Raw genomic sequence first — 19,073 nt, forward strand, 5'->3', positions numbered from 1 at the left:
CATAAGAAAAGAGATATTGAAGTAAAGATGGACTGAAGTATAATAATGATAAACAAAAGAAGAAATGCGTGCTAAATTGTGTGTAATCACTTGATGAACCCACTTTATAACTTTCTTTATTAGTCGGAACTTTTAACAAAAGTATGTTCACTTAAGCTCCTGAAAAATCTCTGGAGGATGATAATATCTTGAAGTTATTGAACATTAATGGAAGAAGTTACTTCAATGTACTCAAAGAAAATAATAGCATTTATAGAGATGCAGATGTTCATGTGAAGATAGATTATAACTATAAATTGGAGACTTTTGTGCTCACATTGGAAAATGCAGAATGTTATTGCTTTTGACGAGGAAATGTTAAACACATTGATATTCACGATATTTCAATGAGATATGGTTTTAATTATTACGAAATTGCAGGCGTTAATTCTAGATTTAGCCTTGATCAAGCTTTTATTATTCTAGATTCCCTATAGACGTGAAGGTTCGAATTAATAACTTGAAAAACGACAAGATGATGAAAATAAAAAATATAGAGGTTCAATACAGGAGGTCACTTTTAAAGTAAAAGGAACTGACAGGCTTAATTTTATTTTTTAAGTGATCCCATTTCGAATTATTCAAATTTTTTTCCTCATCAAAAATGATTTATTTTATTGCTTCGATCCTGGTATCTCATTCTCAATGAAGGATGAATTCTCCTTCCGTCGCCCTCGTGGAATTCGGAACCTGAATTCGAACATCTCTTGAAATAGATAATCAAATTAGATGTATCTTCCTTCGATTGCCTTGATGTTCCTTTAACGGGGCATGGTGTCATGAAATTAGCATTGAAATCAGTAAAATATGATGACTATTTGCTAGAATCCCCCCCGCCCCTCCCCTCAGCATAACAAATGGGATCACTTAAAAAAAATACAAAATGGAACAAAAATCCTTGTAGGTCCATAATCTGAACAAAAAACAGGATAAGGTGTGAATAGACTTCCATTTTACCTTGAGGCTCCTGGAAGCCTGAAGAGGACTTTAAAGTTGGAAGCTGTACAGACTATAACGAACCTAGAACTGCACCTTTGGGGTATGATGGGGACCAATCCAACCAACGAAATGCCTTCTTTAATCTCTCTAGTTTGGGCCTCAACTAAGAGAATAATTAGGTTGATCACCTCTGCGTTTAGAGATAACTAAAAATGGATGATGTTCCAATACTATTTCAGTAATCATAGTCTGTAAAAAAGAAGGAACTTACAATCAATTGAAATAACCGGAGTTTGACTAAAAAATATCCATAATAAATGATCTAATTTATTCTTTCCAATAGACACATCCAAAATATATGATTCAATCCAAGATAAATAGTTATCTTTGACTAGCTGTTGTTATGCGGTGAACATTTTCCTACAACTTACAAAACTAATTATCAGATGAAGATAGTCTCAAAGTTGGGAAACATTAACTAATTACTAACTCATTTCGGAGCATATTTCTTTCTCTTTTTGGAGGAAAGGTTGAAAGATACAAGGAATGATGGTATGGATTTATAAATAATTGTTAATTTTTTTTTCTTTAGAAAAACAAAGAATAATGAAGAAACGTAGTCAAATTTCTGAAAACATCCCCTCACAAACAACAAAAATCACGTTGACGACTATGAAAGTGCATATAATCAATACACATTAAAAACCTTCTATTAGAAGAGTATCGAAATATTTTACAAATTATGTTCCTTCGGAACCTTTATAAAAATATGAATATCGTGACAAGCTTACAATAAATATTGATTAAAAAAATAAAACTGTTTATTTAATTTAATGTTTGGATGGAGGAACTCAGAAGGTACATTTAGGCTTTTGAGTGTAGTCATGAATTATATTTATTCACAATCTTTAATGAGAATATAACAACTATTTATTATTTAACTTGAAAGAGTGAAGCCCACTTCGTATATATATTCCATTCAAGAAGTACTTTCTGTTCTATATATCTTTTTACAAATTATTTCTTTTTGTTACACGAGGCTTTCATTTTTATTGAATCTTTTGATGTGAACGAGGGTGGTCTGAGTAGTTTCCGAACTCAACTCATTAATAAAAGCTACTGTCTTCTTTCTAGCATCTGTTGACAATCATTCACCATAGTTTCATCCATTTTGGATGCGCATTTATGTACCAGTTGTTTGAGTGAGTTGATGTGAGCGTTTTTGTGAAAAAGGACAAAATTAAGTATCAAGCTGTCATTTAATATTTGTATTTGAAAGTGTGACTTTTAAATAGATTAAAACAATGGCAGACATAGTTGTGTTAAAATTTGACGGGTTGTGTCTCGGATCTTTTACGATAATACCAGTTTATATATACTATTTCCAGGTTCATCGAATTAGTGGAACTTAAGTGGAAACTTTAAATAATTTTTTGTCGCCCTTGTGTACTTAGTTTAAATACAATGTTAGATAGTTAACATGAAAGTTAAGATGTAGTTCTGTGTCAATTGTTTTTCTATAATATTTGGTTAATTATCTCTTATAACTAGAGATGGGTTTTTGTAAGAGCACCTAAATTAAGATCCTTGTTAATATTAGCTGTCTGTTGTATGATTTTGCAGCGATAAAATAAATTACTGTTGTACATAAATTACTCAGTTATCTCTCTGCTATCGACATATAAGTTGTTTGAGCCATCTTCATTCCTCCCAAGACAAAAAAGGAGCGGTACTTAAGATTATTTCTCTGGCTATCTACTGAACTACACTGTGATTAGAGATAGGACGTCTCTTAGACTCGTATCCGAAGTACCCGTGTACGGTATAAGTAAACCAGGGGAGGGCGCATGGGGTGGGCTGGAGGGCACATAAGGTATTATTTTTTACAAAAAAGTTGAATATTTGAAATTTTTCTTCAAAAAGTTAAATTTTAAATTTCATTTAAGTTTTATATAAGTTATTATCTGTGAATATTTATGGCTTTTTGAAATTTTTCAGTTCCGAATAAATAATTATATGTAATAGCAGAGTAGAATATTCTTTGCTGACCAAAATATCAAGAAAAGAGAAATACATTTATATTTACGAGTCTAGAATCATGTTCCACTTATTTTCCAATGCCAAGTGACTCAGTAGTAATAAAGCAATCAGGCGTGAACTTGAAGTGTACATCTTATATAATTATCCGTGTTGTATATTACGAAGTCCAACTTATAAATAGAATTGATATAACTGTGGTAGGGATGAGGGATTTCTGCGTTATATACATCCAGGATACTAAGCGACTCTTATTAATGGAATCGTTCTCTTAGAGTAGGAGACGAAGCAAAGTCGACTTCCAATAATTTCAAAGAGGGAGTTGTGGGTGGAGGATCTGTTCCTCACTGGGTATATCAGTCGATTATTCTATCGTTTTATAGAACTCCTTAGTTCATATATGTAGTAGTATATGATGATTATGTGGAAGATCTGAAGGAATTTATATAAAGGGACAATTATTAACGAGATCAGAAGTAACTAGTCACAAGTCACGTTGATATGAAGAGATACCTGCATAATGACCAATCTTTCCATTAAAGGAGATGAGATCGACGGAGTTAAACTCTTGCACATTAGATCTAGCCTTAAGAGATAGGATTCCTTGATAAGTCACTCACATTGAAGAGATATATAATATATATTTCAGTGGCCAAATTTCTTTCAAATATATGTTTTGAGTTTAAGGGCATTAATTCATGAGTATATTGTGAATTGGGGCGCAATATATTTTAGATAAGTATAGTATAATCACATCTATATATCTATAAGTGTCTAATAATTATTTCCATTAGATGCATATACTAATGTAATACTACATTAATTAAATGAAATGTTGTAAAATTAGTTTGAAACAATATTTATTATTAGGAAATGGAAGAATTTATTATATAAGCCTGTTTGATTCTTTTATACTTCGAAATATTAGTGAGGCTTTCTTACCTAATTGAAGACATTTCCTACAAACTCAAGCTTGCTAAGACTGTATTTATTTTTAGTTCTTTACACAATTAAGAAACAACTTCAGTATTCTCCCATTTTTTCATCTAAAAAATGTATAGTATCGAAAATAACATATAAAGCGATGTATACTACATCTAGCGGCAATGCATGGAAATACATTTTTCCAATTTTACAGCCTATGACTCAGTAATAATAATAATTAATAAGTATCAAAGTACTCTAAAGCTCAGTTTTCATTAATGTATTTCCTGTTAGGCACCAAACTCTGGGCTCTTTATCTTACTTTCTATATAATATTGTAAGTATTTTTTTAATGTAACCATAATTAATTAATGGGAGTATACTGAAGTCATTTATTAATTGTATAAACCACTGAAATGAATACGACTTAAGTAATCCATATATTGTAGTAATTGGATATGGAAGTTTCAAGAATACATATTTCGAAGTAGAATGGAATGTAAAAGACTGTTAAATATAATTCGTTTGTCGATGCAACTCGAGGTTTCTATGATATTATAATATTTTACTTTTTAATAGGAGTTTTCCAATGGTTTGCACAACAGTGACCATCCCTTAACTGATATACTCTACATTATAAATTAAATTTTAAATAATATAATTTTTTTTTTAGCAGTCACGATTTATATTTCTAAAAAAATTTATGGATACTATTACCTTTTTTAGATCCGAAAATCTCTCTGATCTTTTTTGTGATCGTTGAAAGTTTCTGGTACATGCAGACAGTTTGCGTTTCGGAACTTTTTGGATAATGCAAGTCTGCAATAATTTTTTTAAAAATTTGAAAAAAAAATTCAAATACCATATATTTTTAGAAAAAAAAGTTAAAAAAACTACAGCTGTTTTTTAAAAAAAATTAATTTTTTTGTTAAAAAATTTCAAAAATCTACAACTGTTCACAAAAAATTAAATTTTTGGAATAAAATTTTAAAAATTAAATATCAAATTTTTCTTTCGAGGAGAATTTCTACATTTAAAATAGCATAAGAGCAGGGAAAATATTTCGATCTTATTTAAATTCATGACAATTTGTTGCCAGTGATCTTGTGTTTTGATTCATTCGATGTGACCTCTTCAGGGAGTCAATAAACTTTGTGATTCTTGATCTGCAGCCTTGATTATATGCACATCTGGAAACATCCTGAAGTTCTTGGTGATGTTAGCCTTTAGGGAGGTAAAATGCTGTTGGAGTGTTTGCTGACCTCTTCTTGAAGGATGCCTAATAGATAGTAATCCAGAATTTTCAAAACTGGATTATTGTTAGGCCAGACTTTTGCCTTGAGAAGTACCACAATGTTCAGAGTATTTTCCATCCAGTGTATCAAGACGTTCTTCAGGATCTTTAGGTACTCAGCTGTGTTGATCTTAAGTACAGTCTTAATGAAATGTGGTGACATTATGGAACCATCGATATCCACAGCTCCAAAAACCATGACTCCGGCCGGATTCTTGGACTTCAAAACTGGTGGAACGTCAGTCAGATCACAGGCAAGGGCTCTTGCATTTTACATATTGATTTATGCCTCTAACAAAAAATATCTCATCGACCTGCACAAGCAGTTCTAAAGCTTTGGAAAGCAATCAGCTCTTATGGTCTTGGCCTTATCTTCGAACAAAGTTTAATATGAAAGAGATAAATCAGGGAGTCACAGTAAAGAAGATAGAAATTCAAATTAGGGGCTGAGATCTGACTGAAGTCCCACCAGTTTTGAAGTCCAAGAATCCAACAGGAGTCATGGTTTTTGGAGCTGTGGACAACTTGAAAGATTCCCAATTTATCTACAAAGCCCTGTATATAGTATAATTATAACCATATTTATAAAATAAACTTGGGAAATACTTAAAAGTCATTTTATATTTTTAGAAACATATATTTTATTTTCCCTTCTTGGTATGAAAAAAGAAAGAAATAACTTTAGGTTATTTAATTAAACAACTTTATGTGGAGTAGTTTTTTTTTATTACATGGCGAGATGTAAAAGGATTTAAAAGTAAGTTTTTACTTAAAGGTTTAGAGTCATTTTTTACAATTTTCAATTCAGCAATGCCGTATAGCACATAAGTGACTATCGATTGCCAAGAAAAACATTGCCCTAGTTGCCACTATGAGACCACAATATGAGAAGAGGATTAAGATAGCAACACTCCTCCACGCGGAATTGTCCCAGAAGGCCATCGGAGAGCAGACTGGGGCCTCGAGAAAGACGATTTACAAAGTCTCCATGCATGGAAAAAATAAATATCCGCTATTTTATAATTAACTGCCCCGGGTATAATCTATTTTCTGGGCACTAATTATGACAATCTCCATTGTTATTTAAAAAAAAAAGAATTGAATGTAAAACTGTCCGGATATCTTTTCGATTTAAAACGGTTCTTAAATTTGAACAGATTTTAAATTATCCGGTTGGAGAAAAAGTATTTTTGTATTTCTCGACCCTTTTTTTAACTAAGTTCATTATAAGTCACGTCAGATCATACTATAAAATGTTGTAAAGGTGTGAGTGTATAGTACAAACGCTTTTTGGGCAGTACTGCGCTTAGACAGTGGATTATCGTGCGTAAAGCATGGAGGTTTCAAAGAAATAAATTATTCATATTTTAAATTATTACTAACTGAAAGGAAAAGACAGATTGAAAGCAACCAACAAAATTTGCGATGTTTACGGGGCCGATACTCTTTCGGTTATGTTGCACAACAGTGCTTTAAGTGGTCCCCCACTCAATTCTGGCCTCCACTGTGAACAACTCGACTGTTTGAAGATGGCGATCGAACAGAAGCGGCCAGCATTGGTGAATAGAAGACAACAGGACATCATTAAAACAACCTCAGCCTGCAAACATCTTTGAGGACGTACCAGAAGCTACGGGGTCCCGGATAGGAAGTTCTTATGCATCCAACCTACAGCCCAGACCTGCAAACAAGTGACTACCACCTGTTCTAATCTAGGCTCAATACGATTAAAGCTACAAATTGGCCCTTAATAGATGCCTTTGAAAATTGGTTGTCCGCTTTTTTTCCAATAGGGACAAAGGCTTCTTCTAGAAGGGATTATGAAGTTAGATTCTCCTTGGCAACAAGTTATGGAACAAAAAGGAACATACTTGTCTTAAATCGGATGATTGTTACCCGTACTTCTTTCTTATCAAGCATTGAAATAATAGGAACAATACGAAATTACTTCTTTCCCCGACTTATTACATTTTTATATTTTTCAATAACATATGTATACTTTAGTACAATGAAGTAGACAAAATAATCTTTTGTTCCAATATATTCACAAAAGCCAAATGAATAAGGTTTAATGAAAATACAAACTATTCATAATAAACACATTAATATCATTAATTTTAACTCTATTAATAAATATACGAAGATTTGAAGGCTATTTTATAAATATTAATACATGTGAATAATAAATTTATTATCTTTATAATGAAGAACATATCATATGTATTAGAAAAATAAATATTTATTTTTTGCTCATTCGAAAATTGTTCTGTTATATAGCTTAAAGGGAGACGTCGGATTGATGCGCACTATACGCTGTACATGTACAAAATCTTCATAGTTATTATCCTTTTTTGTCTAAAAAGTATTTTTGAGGGATAACATATGCAACCAGGGGGGCCGACCGGATTCTATTGGGGGAGGGGGCTTAATTTTTGATTTTGATGAAAAAAAAAAAAAATTCTAAATTTTAAAAGAAAAGAAATTGAAAAAATAGATTTTTTGCATACAAATTTTGAAATTATTATTTGATATAATAATTTTTCTGGAAAAAAATTCAAAAATCTATAATCTTTCAAGAAAAACTTCAAAAATCCTTACTATTTAAAGAAAAATTGAAAAAATAAATATTTTGGAAAATAAATTTGGAAAATTAAATTGAATTTTAAATATTAAATTTTCTAGTAAAAGGAAAAATTAGTAAATTTTGTGAGGCTGCAGCCCCTCCAACCTACCCATTGATGACGCCCTTGGCAACATTTATGAATTTGATGTGTATCTACAGAAATTATTTCATCAAAATGTCCATTTGACTTATTGTATTTGTTAAAAAAAATTACTTTTTAACATAAGTTAACATATTTTCACCTACAAAAATACTACCCAAAGCCTTCATTAATTGGATAGTTCACAAAAAATGTTGTTAAAACTTTATAATCAGATTAGTAATCATTATTATTGACCTGTCGTTGACTTATTGCAAACTGAAACTTTTTTTTTAACCAATTGATATGTTCAAAGTCAGTAAAAACACCAAGGAATATTAAATCGCACTCAAAACTCTTGGGAACAATTTCTAACTAGTATTGTGCCGATCCTTAATTATGACTGCAATCACGTCCAGCTCATTGTTGGTCAAGTCTTGTTCAGTCTTAAAACTTAAGAGGCTCGATCCTTGATGATGTCACTGAAACTTTAATAGTTCTGATTCTGATAGTCCGAAGGACTGACAGTGTTAAAGACCGTTCCCAAGAACTGATAGGACTGCTCCTAGTACTTGACAGGACTGAACCAAATAAGTAAAGACTGACACAATATTAGGTATAACTAATAAAACTCCACTTGAGTTTTTATTTTAATACTAAAAGTCTAAATAAATATAGTTGAGATAAAAGTGTATTGTTGGAAAGTACATATATTTTAGACAGTAAATACATATATAGTTGATAAAGTAATTCTACGTGGAGAAAAAGAGGTCTTTTAATGCGCTTATTTTTTGTTTTTGAAAGTATATTAAATTTTGTGCATAATGTACAAATGAACAAACGTAGTATAAATAATTAATTTATCAAATAAATTACAAATAAAGTGAGGGGAACATTAGAAATAAGGGTTTACTATGAGGAATTCATTCTTAGAAATGAAATTTGATATAAATACTCCAACTATTTAAAATAATGTTCAGAAATTATAATATTTTCTTAATTTACTTTAAAAATTGGTTACGAAAATTCTAGTTATTGAATTAAAATATTTTGTAGATATGAATGTTTATATGAAATTGAGATCAATTCATTTTTCAGTTTTAATTTAAATAATGTTTTTTTAACGGATGAAAATTATATATTCAAACATAATAATAATGGCTTCAAGATCCATTTTTTCTTTCAAGGAAGAGAGAAAGAGCCTAAAACAGTTCCAAAAGTTTCTTCATGACCTTGGATGATGTTGGTTTTGAAGGTAATTTAGGCATTTGTGTTTGTTGTCTATTATCCTCTTAAAAATACGAAACAAAATAAAATAGGTTTTTCATACAGTCCTTCTTGGATCCGAATCCAGTTTTGACAAGTCGATACTTAAGGATAATTGGTAGTCTCTTCTTGAGATGTCTTGGTGGTCTCAGACAATAATTTATCTTTAGAATATACTTTAGTGTAATTTAAAAAAAATATTTTTGGGAAACTACGCATAAACGAGGAATTTTTATGTGTAGTTGAAGAATATTGGTTGAATTTATGAAAAAATATAAAAACTTTCATCCTTCCTGTGAGGTAAAGTTTTGTATAAATCTGTAATTTCAAAAATATACTTATATAAAGCTTTATTTTTATAATTTAAGTATTTTTGAATTTAAGAATTTAATTAACAAAGATTATACATATTATCTATATACTTGACTCTTGGAGTGGGTTCGTTATAACCCTGTTCAAATATGGATGCAAGAACATCATGGGTAGAAATATTGTTTCTGCACGTCAGTAAACTTGCTGTTCGGTTTCTTTATTTGGCTTATCTTATGAAGATAAAGACAATGAAAAAGTAATTGATACGGAATCAGGCGAAGAATAATTACCAGACTTAAACACAGTTAGCTGTGAAGAATGACTTTAAATTATTAGTCTGGGTGGTATTTTCTAGGTGCATTGATTATAAAGATTCCCCATTTGTCTGTAGAATAACCAAACTTGCCCCAACTCTTAATCTGCATTTACTATAATTCCAATATTCCAATGTCGATGAATCAGTGGAATATCATAATGAAAAATGATTTTTTTAATTTTCAGAAATGGAGGATGTTTTTTCATATATTTAAAAAAATGATTTCTTATATGAAATCTGAATACAATTGTTCTTCGAAGGTAAGGTTTCATTTGCTAAATCTTAAAAAAAAAAAAAAATGGAATCACTCTAATGTACGTCCTTAAAGATTTTTTTTTTCTCAATTATTAATGCAAAATAATGATTTAAAATGTACCTATTCCCATCGTTTGACATTCATAACAATCTTTTCAGTTATTTTTGCATTAAGCATGATAAATAAAACTGTCTACTTATAATTTTAGAAAATTTCAATTTAACTCAAAGTTATAATAAGGAATATAAATTTCTTCTTGATAAAACTTTTTAGTAACTTAGTTTTAACTATTGTGTTGATCATTATTTAAAATAAGTCGTTTGATATTAGAAACGATGTCCAAATATATTAAATGTAATATTTGTACCTAATGGTCTTGATTTAGTGGGGTAGGTTTTTTTTTTAAATGTTTCTTTAAAAGTTATTAAAATAAAGCTACATTTTAAATTATGTGACTACTTCTTGCAAAAATATTCGCATTTAAAGTTTTATTTCATCATAAATAACACATAAAATGAAGCTGAGCAAAAAAATTCGTCATCAACTCAACAATTGATAAAAATTCAGACTTTCTTTATTTTTCTCAAACATATCCAAAAATTAGTGAAGTAAAAAATATATTGTTCTAGTATCGTTCGATATGTATAACGTTGCTGTAGTGATGCCTAAATAATTACTCATTAAAAAGGATACTATACTAAAATTGGTATTATTATTGGTACTATATATACAAAATGAGATAAAATTGGAATTAATAAATCGAACACCATAGCTCAACGGACAACGCACTAGGGAAAAATTATTTTTCTTTAATCAATGTACGTAGGTTCGCTTCTTTGTAATTCTTAGAGAAGGAAATATACTTTTAAATGTACTAAATGTACTATTACTAGATCCGATGGAGTAATTGCAATATTATAACTTTGACGTGTTTTTAATCATTTGACCAATTAAAGGAAAATTAAAAAAATTATTTAAAAAACCATCAAATTGAAGTGGATATAAATTGAAATTAACTATATTTTTGTTATGTATTTTTAGATGAAAAAATATTGAAACACTAATAACACAAAAACAAAGTTGTCCTCGAACTTTTCTCTCTCCCAAGGTATCCCTATCTTATCCAGAAGTTCGATGTAAGTATTTGTATTGAGCTGTTCCTTCCTCTCCACAAAAATGGGAGGGGATACTTTGCCTGCGCTGGCGACTGGATTTCTTGATCTGAAGACATATCACACTGAAGCTGAGATATTGTCTGATTGTTTAGTTGTATTTTAGCGTCTGTTCTGCTTATTCATAGTGGCAATCAAAGAAAATCTTTTCCCGAATTTATGTTGGGGTCGAGAAAATTTAGAATCTTCTTTTCTCTTTCCAACCGTCTTACTTTGCTCTGTTCAGGGTAAGATGTCTTGTTGTCCTTCTCCTTGATTTTCGTAATAATGCAATTCCGGATTGAAAATAATAAAATGTCTACCACTAGATAAGATCAACCCTGTATAATGAATATAATTTGTACATAAAGATCGTCATCATTATTGGATCTTTCTAAACATAAGAGATACAACAACTGCTGCATACATATTAGTATAATAACATCACAATTAAACTTATACTTGAGTTTCAGTTTAAAAATACTGGTGTATGAAAACCAGTTCAAAACGTGATTCCTAACTCATGAGTGAACGGAATGTAATTGTTTTTTTCTCAAAAGTACCAAAAACAAATCTTATAAGCTTTCTATAAAAATAATAGATATCTACAATTATCAGATAATGAACCGAGAACCTTTTTAAGTCTGTTGATGAATTGTGTTATTTATGTATCAAATAAATTTAAGTTTGTGTTGTATACATATAAATAAAATGTCTAGACATTGTTCATCCTGAAATAAATAACTTTTTTCTTAATAAATAAAAATACGATATTCTTCATCTTATATATTTTTTTTTAAATTGTCTAATTTCACAAATTAATGTAAATTTAATTTTTGAAACTAAATTACAATTATGAATATGATAAACACTTGCTTTGTTATTTACTCATTCTCCTCTAAATTATCTCTTAATCTGCTTATATGCTTACGAAACTAAAAAAATATCGTCTTAAAAGAAAAATCTAGTGCAAAATACCTGATTTCAATACTTAGTTTGATAGCTTAAAATGTTATAAAAATAATAGAGACAATAAGTATCCGAAATTCATTTGGTTTTTTGTTCAATTAGGTATGCAAACATTTACTTTTAAAAGCTACCTCATTAATGTCCAAATTATATTATTTAATAAATTTATGTTTATACTCAATAAAAATTTGTAAGAAAGTTGTCGATTTGTTTTTATTTATTGGGAATCACTTTTTAGTGAGTGATTGAGAAGAGCCTTAAACCTTCCTTTAAAACTCAACGTAAAATCTTTGATGTGTGTTTCCACTTTTCAACACTAAAATCATATTAAGATTATTATAAAATTATTTTTACAGAAGTTTTATATCAATTTATGTGTATCTAAGAACAGTTTGAGGGTTTTTCAACTTTGTACCTCATCAATCTTTCCATAAGTAAGTTTTCTAAGACATCAATATGGAGCAAATATAAATATCATATTTACAATGGCCTTGAATTTTATATTTTTATGTTTATTTGAGCTAGAGTCTTTCACTATAACTTTTATAGGAAAAAAACAAACAAACAATAAAATTTGATAAACCAATGTCAAATTTATAAAATGTATAAATATATTCTTTACTGGTTAAAAGGTTTTATTAAATTTAATATCAATTACATTCCAGAACACAAAACCTCAATCAGAAACAGTCATCCTAATCAAAAAATTAATTAGTGATAACTCCTAGAATATTAAAAAAAAAGTATGGAAAAACTAGATAAAGAATCCTGAAGATGAATTAAGAATTTATGTTGAGAAAGAAGGAAAAAGCGTTTGATTTTTTTAAAAACTGGGCTTTTAAAAGATCCTATTAAAGAAACGAAAGAGTCAACTTCATTATAGAGCATTAAGTATGCCTAGAAATTATAACTCGTTGATTTCCTATGATTTTTTTGATTTTCCATTTGTAATATACCGAATATTATTCATAACTAAGGAATTGAAGAACATAAAGTATTTTCTAATTCAGGAACAGTCATGCATTGATTCAAATTATATACTTTTAAAACTTAAGCATATTTTTTTTGCTGAATAAAGTTAATGATAATGAGATTTGTGCTTGATTTTTGGAGTGCATGAATGACTTACTAATTTTATTTGATGAAAAGTCAAATGTTTTAAATCGATTAATAATATTTTGTACAAAATTATTCTGGTTTGAATAAAAGAGGCAGTACTCTAGCTTGTCTTTGAGAGAGTAGATGCTTATAAAGCTACGTAAAAACACATAAAATATTTTTATTGCATCTCCCCTCCTTACTTTCAAATATAATAATGTTTCAATCTCGGATAGTATATCATAACTATTTCATTATACTGGGTGGTCCATTGAAATCTGAACACTAACTAATTCAATAATTAATGAAGTTTGAGAGCGGGAAAATAATTTATATTCCCACATATTAAAACGTAAACAACTAGTAACAAAACAAACATATCTGAGCTCTCAAGCTTTGATGTAAGTCGATCAAATGACACTTGAACGTCATCATCATCGAATTTCTATTCGCGTACTCCAAGCGGATGGTCATCACTAATACCGATGTTTACGCCGTCAACAAGGTCGAAACGTTGGAGAGGAAGAAGGGCTCAGTCAAAAAGGCCAAACTGGACTCGAATGACAGCACAGGTCAATCCCCTTAAGTCCATAAAGGACCATCCAAGATATATCGAGGTTTTACACCAGACTAGAGCTATCAAAAAGTGGATGGAAAGAGCCTTGTGATGGTGAAGAGGTCACTTTTGATATCAGCAATGAAAGAAACCCATCTTTTCCCTTGTACAACTCTTTTGAATCTGTCTGTTGAACTTTTTTTGACACTTTTGGCCCCCTATAGTCCTGATTCAAACTCCCTTGACTACACCTTTTGGTTGCATATCATGCAAAAGGCATGTTGTGCCCGTCATCCAAACAGCAAAGCCCTTAAAGCCCCTGTCAGATAGAACTGGACTCCATGACAGAGAACTACATCTGCCGCTTGGAAGCTATGATTGCAACTAAGGGGAGGTACATTAATGATTAAAATAGTTTAGACACATATCTATTTATTGTATTAATTTTGTTGTAATTCATAAATTATATCTTGTTGAAGGTTAAAAATCAAAGTGTTTTGATTTTAATGGAACACTCGACATTAGATAATACATATAGCCGAATAACCTAGAGCGCAAAAATATATATGTAAGGAAAATAATTTATCTTTTATTTTTGTGTACCCACTCACAAACAAGGAAAATTTATATGTTGTATTTTTATAAATAAATAAAAAATAACGTTTTCAGAAAGGTTTTGTAGAAATATAAAATTTTCAAATATATATTTATATATAAGTATATAGCTTTCTTTTTATAATTTAAAGATTTTTAAATAAATAAAAGAAATAAATGATTTTGACTAACAAAAATGTTATTCTTTTAGTTTACTTTTTCTTATAAACTTCAAATTAAATTTTTTTCTGTTTTTGAACTTCGATGTATTTCCTCCATCAGTTTCATGGCCCTTTCTGCATTTTGGTTTCACCTGGAAATGTCATTCATTGATTAATCACATTTCAAATGGGGTTTCAGGCTCTATATTTCTATATTATATAGAATCTGGTAAAGTGATCTCATCAACTCCATAAAAATCAATTTATTGTAATTTCGACTCTAAAACTAATCATCTGCCAAGAATTAGAGATGAAATCACATTCTGTAACTAAGATACATAGTACGACCGTCTGGCAAAAAAAAAAAAGCAATATGTGCATATATTGCACGTAAATTCCATCGTGTCCCAACTCTTAACATCCATCAGGTATGATCCCTAGTTTTTCATTCTGCATTTACGTAGTGACGTGGGATAATTGAAATAGTGAAGTAATGCATTTACAGATGAATTCTCGGTGTTCTTGTGACTGAGTTACATAAAGAAATTGAGTTTTTTTTTTTTTCAAGTAAGATCTCTAGAGAGTGGGAAATCAAGAATTTAGCAATTCACAAATCATTTGCTCATACATGTAGGGATCTATAGCGAAGCCAATCACTCAAACTAACCACCTCCATCTTTAACCAATGTCTCTTAACTGGCCTTGAACCTAGAAGAAGATTTAATGAGGAACTCCTTATCCATGTTGGCCATTGCCTCGAGGATGGAAGCTCGTAAGGGTCAACAGGTCTATGTGCACGTTTATCGGAGTCTCTCTCCAAGATTTCCCACACATAGTAGTCCAAGGGATTAAGATCTGGCGAGCTAAGAGACCACATTTTCTTGCCCAAAACCTAAAGATAATAAAAATGTTGGGGTTTCCAGAATAGATCCAGTTCCAAGTACCCAATTTGGACAAATTGCACCAATTTAAAATTTTAGCATGAGAACAGATCTGCTAATATCAATTTCAGTTATCTAGCATTATTATCTATGGAGTTATTTGCGTCCTTGGGCGTGTGCCCTGCACAGAGGCATACAATAATCGCCGCACTGCGTTTGTAATCGGAGGACATCTAAATGATTTCGTATTTTTTCTTATATAGCTTTGTCAGTTTAATCTGATGAATCTTTCATAAACATAAATCTCTGGGTTGACAAGATATTGTGGTCTAAACTTGCTCTGGATTTTAAAATTCCCACCCCGTCTAATACTAGCATATTAATTGCCTCTTTTAGCCTTTAATTCAAAAGAGAATGAGCAATGCTTGGAATTAGTTGGTTCTGCCTATTTAACCAAAAACATAGTATTCTTTCAAACTTTTGGATGATTATTTATTTAATGGAAGTATTAAATTCGTTTAGTAAGCCGGTGTCATTTCAGGAGTTGATAAAAAATACAATTTTTTTTCGTTTTTGTGGGATAACCCTGTGAAGTTGTCCTTCGATGGGAACTCTAAAAATGTATAGCTATTTAATTCAAAACCCTGAGAAGTTCATGAATAAAACAGCACTTACTTACAAACAAGTTATTTTTTAATTTATTTAATATTTTAAGAGAAATATACATGCAGAACAATGTGTGTCAGACTTTTTGTCTGGTTTGTCTACACCTAATAACTCAGTCCAATGGCAGGTTCTTCCAGATTTATATTTATTTCCTTACTCTCATTGTTGCTTGTAGCTGATCTAATAAAGCTTATTATTGGTAAGCTGCTCTCCTCGCAAACATTGAACAAAGTACTCTTGAATGTATATTTTTTAGTAGAAATCTTTATTCTTTTAAAGCAATAAATGTCATTAAACTTACGTTAAATCCTCTAAGCTAAGTTTAACAGTACGGGACATAATTTTGCTATTAAATAAAAAGGTTTTGACATGATTGTTAAAAACGAGTTTACAATAGATTTAAATGTATGTTTAATGTTCCATATCTTTAAACGTAAAGCTCCTTTCTTTGAGTATCAACTTAAGATCAAACATTAAAATAATATTTTATGTTTATAAAGTTTCAACAAAAATACTTTATTATTGACTTAATAATAAAACATTTTAAAATATTATAATAATTAAAATAATAGCTTCACTCCATCCTAAAAGAAATTTGTTTATTTTTTATTTTGTTAAAATTAAATATAGAAATGTATCTCAATAAATAGTTACTGAATGTATAATTTGGGGTCGAAATTTGCTTGGACGATTTTAGACGGGATGTAAATACTAAAACGAGATGGCTGAGATGAACATTGACTCATTTTTGTGCCAATATGTTCCACAAACAATTAGAATATGTTATATCTTCAATGAAGTAGTTTTTTGCTAATTAAAAACTATAAACGACGCAGGAGAAGGGGAAAACGAGTCTGAAGGTTCCCTTACACACACTGCAACGTAATTTTGGAATTATTAGTCTAATTAGCCTCCGTTTCCTTTTATATTCAATCCCAAGCACGACAACAATGTTAGTCACTGGACAACCGCCAATGGGCATATTATCGGTAAGATATCACCCTAATAGGGAGGATACTAGTCTTTTTATCATTTAGGCTGAACCCAGATTTCCTGGCAAACTTTCTGAAATAAGACAACACAACTTCCAATCTTTTGACAAGCTGCAATTCAGAATTAAGCCTCATATATGCAGTATAAGCTCAGTAGAATATAGATCTATTAAATGTTTACACTTAGTAATATGAATCCCAAACCCTCAATTTAAAAAATTAAATTTAGAGCCAAGTCTTTAATAGTCATGACAAACATAAAGGAACTAAGAGACATCCTTGAGCACAGATACATTCAAAAAATATAAGAGGACTCTCTTTTCCCTCCAACGTAACAGTATATGTTCTATTGAGAAGGAGGGTTCTAACTAAATTAAAGAACCACTTTGATAAAAATAGATTAACTGCCCGAAAAATATGATCGTGAAAAAGGGAATTGAACGCTTTCCTTAAATTAATTTTATTTGCTTTCAAAAATCCCCTATTCTTAAAAGGTAGAAATTTGGAGACCATAATTCATTATAGTGGGTTCTATATTTTTTGTCTTTTGGGCAGCTGTAGAATGATCTACAACATTCATATCGTGATATTTTTAAATCTACATATGTTTAACCTTAAAAAAACAAAAAAAAAAAAAACAAGAATATTTATATCTAACATGTTTCACAAATGAATGTATCTTATTAACAAATACTAACAACATCATTTTTTTTTTGTTAATCAAAATAGCTTATGGGAACATATTTTGATGTCTAAGGTTCTTTAAAAAAAAAATTAGAACATACTCGAATGTGCATTTTTTCACTTCTATTCTTAATGACACAAAAGAAACACTTTTAGACACTCTTATAAAAATAAAATGATAATGGTGTGATAAAAAGAGAAAAAACCAACTATAATCAAGTGATAATGAAGTTTCTCTATTGTTATGAGAATATTTTTACTTGTCACATAGTTATATACAAAATAATTCTTTTAAACAACTGTTTCCAACCGGGTCCATTGTGACCCACAACACATCGTCATAGGCTCTGCAAGAGCTTACATCAATAATAATACAACATGTGATTAAGCATATTTTATATACTGCAAGATATTCACAAAATTATTTGACTCTGTAGTGATTAAAAGTTTGACAAACACTGTTTAGAGGTATAAAATTTACTGTTAGGAAGATTTCAAGTTTACTGGGTCTGACAACAAAATAAGTACAAAGAAAATTTATTAAAATCATTATTTAATGATTTTTATTAAAAAAAACCAAAAACAATAGTCAAGGTAATTAATTTTCTGCATCCACTCAGTTCAAAAAAACAATTCTTCTGTCTCAAAAATATTCTCAATCCTGCTTCTTTAAGAAGTACGCATTCTTTACATAATTCTGTCCATATGGGACATCTCCTCCTTGATTTAGTTTACCAAAAATACTTGAGCGGTATGAGGAGGTCTATTGGTGTGATATTCTAGATACGCTATCACAAAATAGTCATTATATTAAGGGGTTGGGCACTATTATGTGATTATATATAGTTAGTTTTAAGCCACGGCAATGGTTTTCGAGGATCCGTTGTGCCTCCAATGGCTTTTGAGTATCGTTTTCAAGGGTATAAATATAAACTTAGATACTTCCTTTTTGGATATTATGCCTTTCCTTGTTACCAAAATAATGATGCAGGTGGAACTGTGTTCTTGTTCATGGAATTAAATTTTCTGTAGCTCTTAATGTAACCGTGTCATCATGACAAACTATATATTCACATTGTATAGCTAAAATGCTTTTTTTATGGCATATTAATCGGGTATCTAATATTTGCTACCAAGAAGATATTATAAATAAAATTTTGAACCAAATTTGTCGCCATGCTCTGTATGTTTGAAAGTAAATTAAAGAAATGAAAAATAATTGAAAACACTTAGCCA

General features: G+C 30.1%; 2 protein-coding genes across 3 annotated transcripts in view; both read right to left on the bottom strand.

Moving 5' to 3' along the window:
* dUTPase (Deoxyuridine triphosphatase) overlaps nucleotides 1-19,073 on the bottom strand; it is a 98,117-nt gene that overhangs the window by 67,379 nt on the left and 11,665 nt on the right. The window lies entirely within an intron of this gene.
* The window catches only part of LOC121129636 (insulin-degrading enzyme), a 123,858-nt gene that overhangs the window by 31,608 nt on the left and 73,177 nt on the right, over nucleotides 1-19,073 (bottom strand). Inside the window, exons 1-2 of one of the 2 annotated variants that reach the window (XM_071893508.1) lie at nucleotides 3,529-3,674; nucleotides 3,065-3,447 (exon numbers count right to left, since the gene is read on the bottom strand). The exons of the other annotated variant lie outside the window; for it this stretch is intronic. Coding sequence (XP_071749609.1) covers nucleotides 3,065-3,150 — 86 coding nt within the window. The 5' untranslated portion in view covers nucleotides 3,151-3,447; nucleotides 3,529-3,674. Of the gene's footprint in view, nucleotides 1-3,064; nucleotides 3,448-3,528; nucleotides 3,675-19,073 lie in introns of those variants that run through there. 2 annotated transcript variants of the gene reach the window in all.

Source organism: Lepeophtheirus salmonis, chromosome 14 (genome assembly GCF_016086655.4).
Source record: "Lepeophtheirus salmonis chromosome 14, UVic_Lsal_1.4, whole genome shotgun sequence".
Taxonomy (NCBI): Eukaryota; Metazoa; Arthropoda; class Copepoda; order Siphonostomatoida; family Caligidae; genus Lepeophtheirus; species Lepeophtheirus salmonis.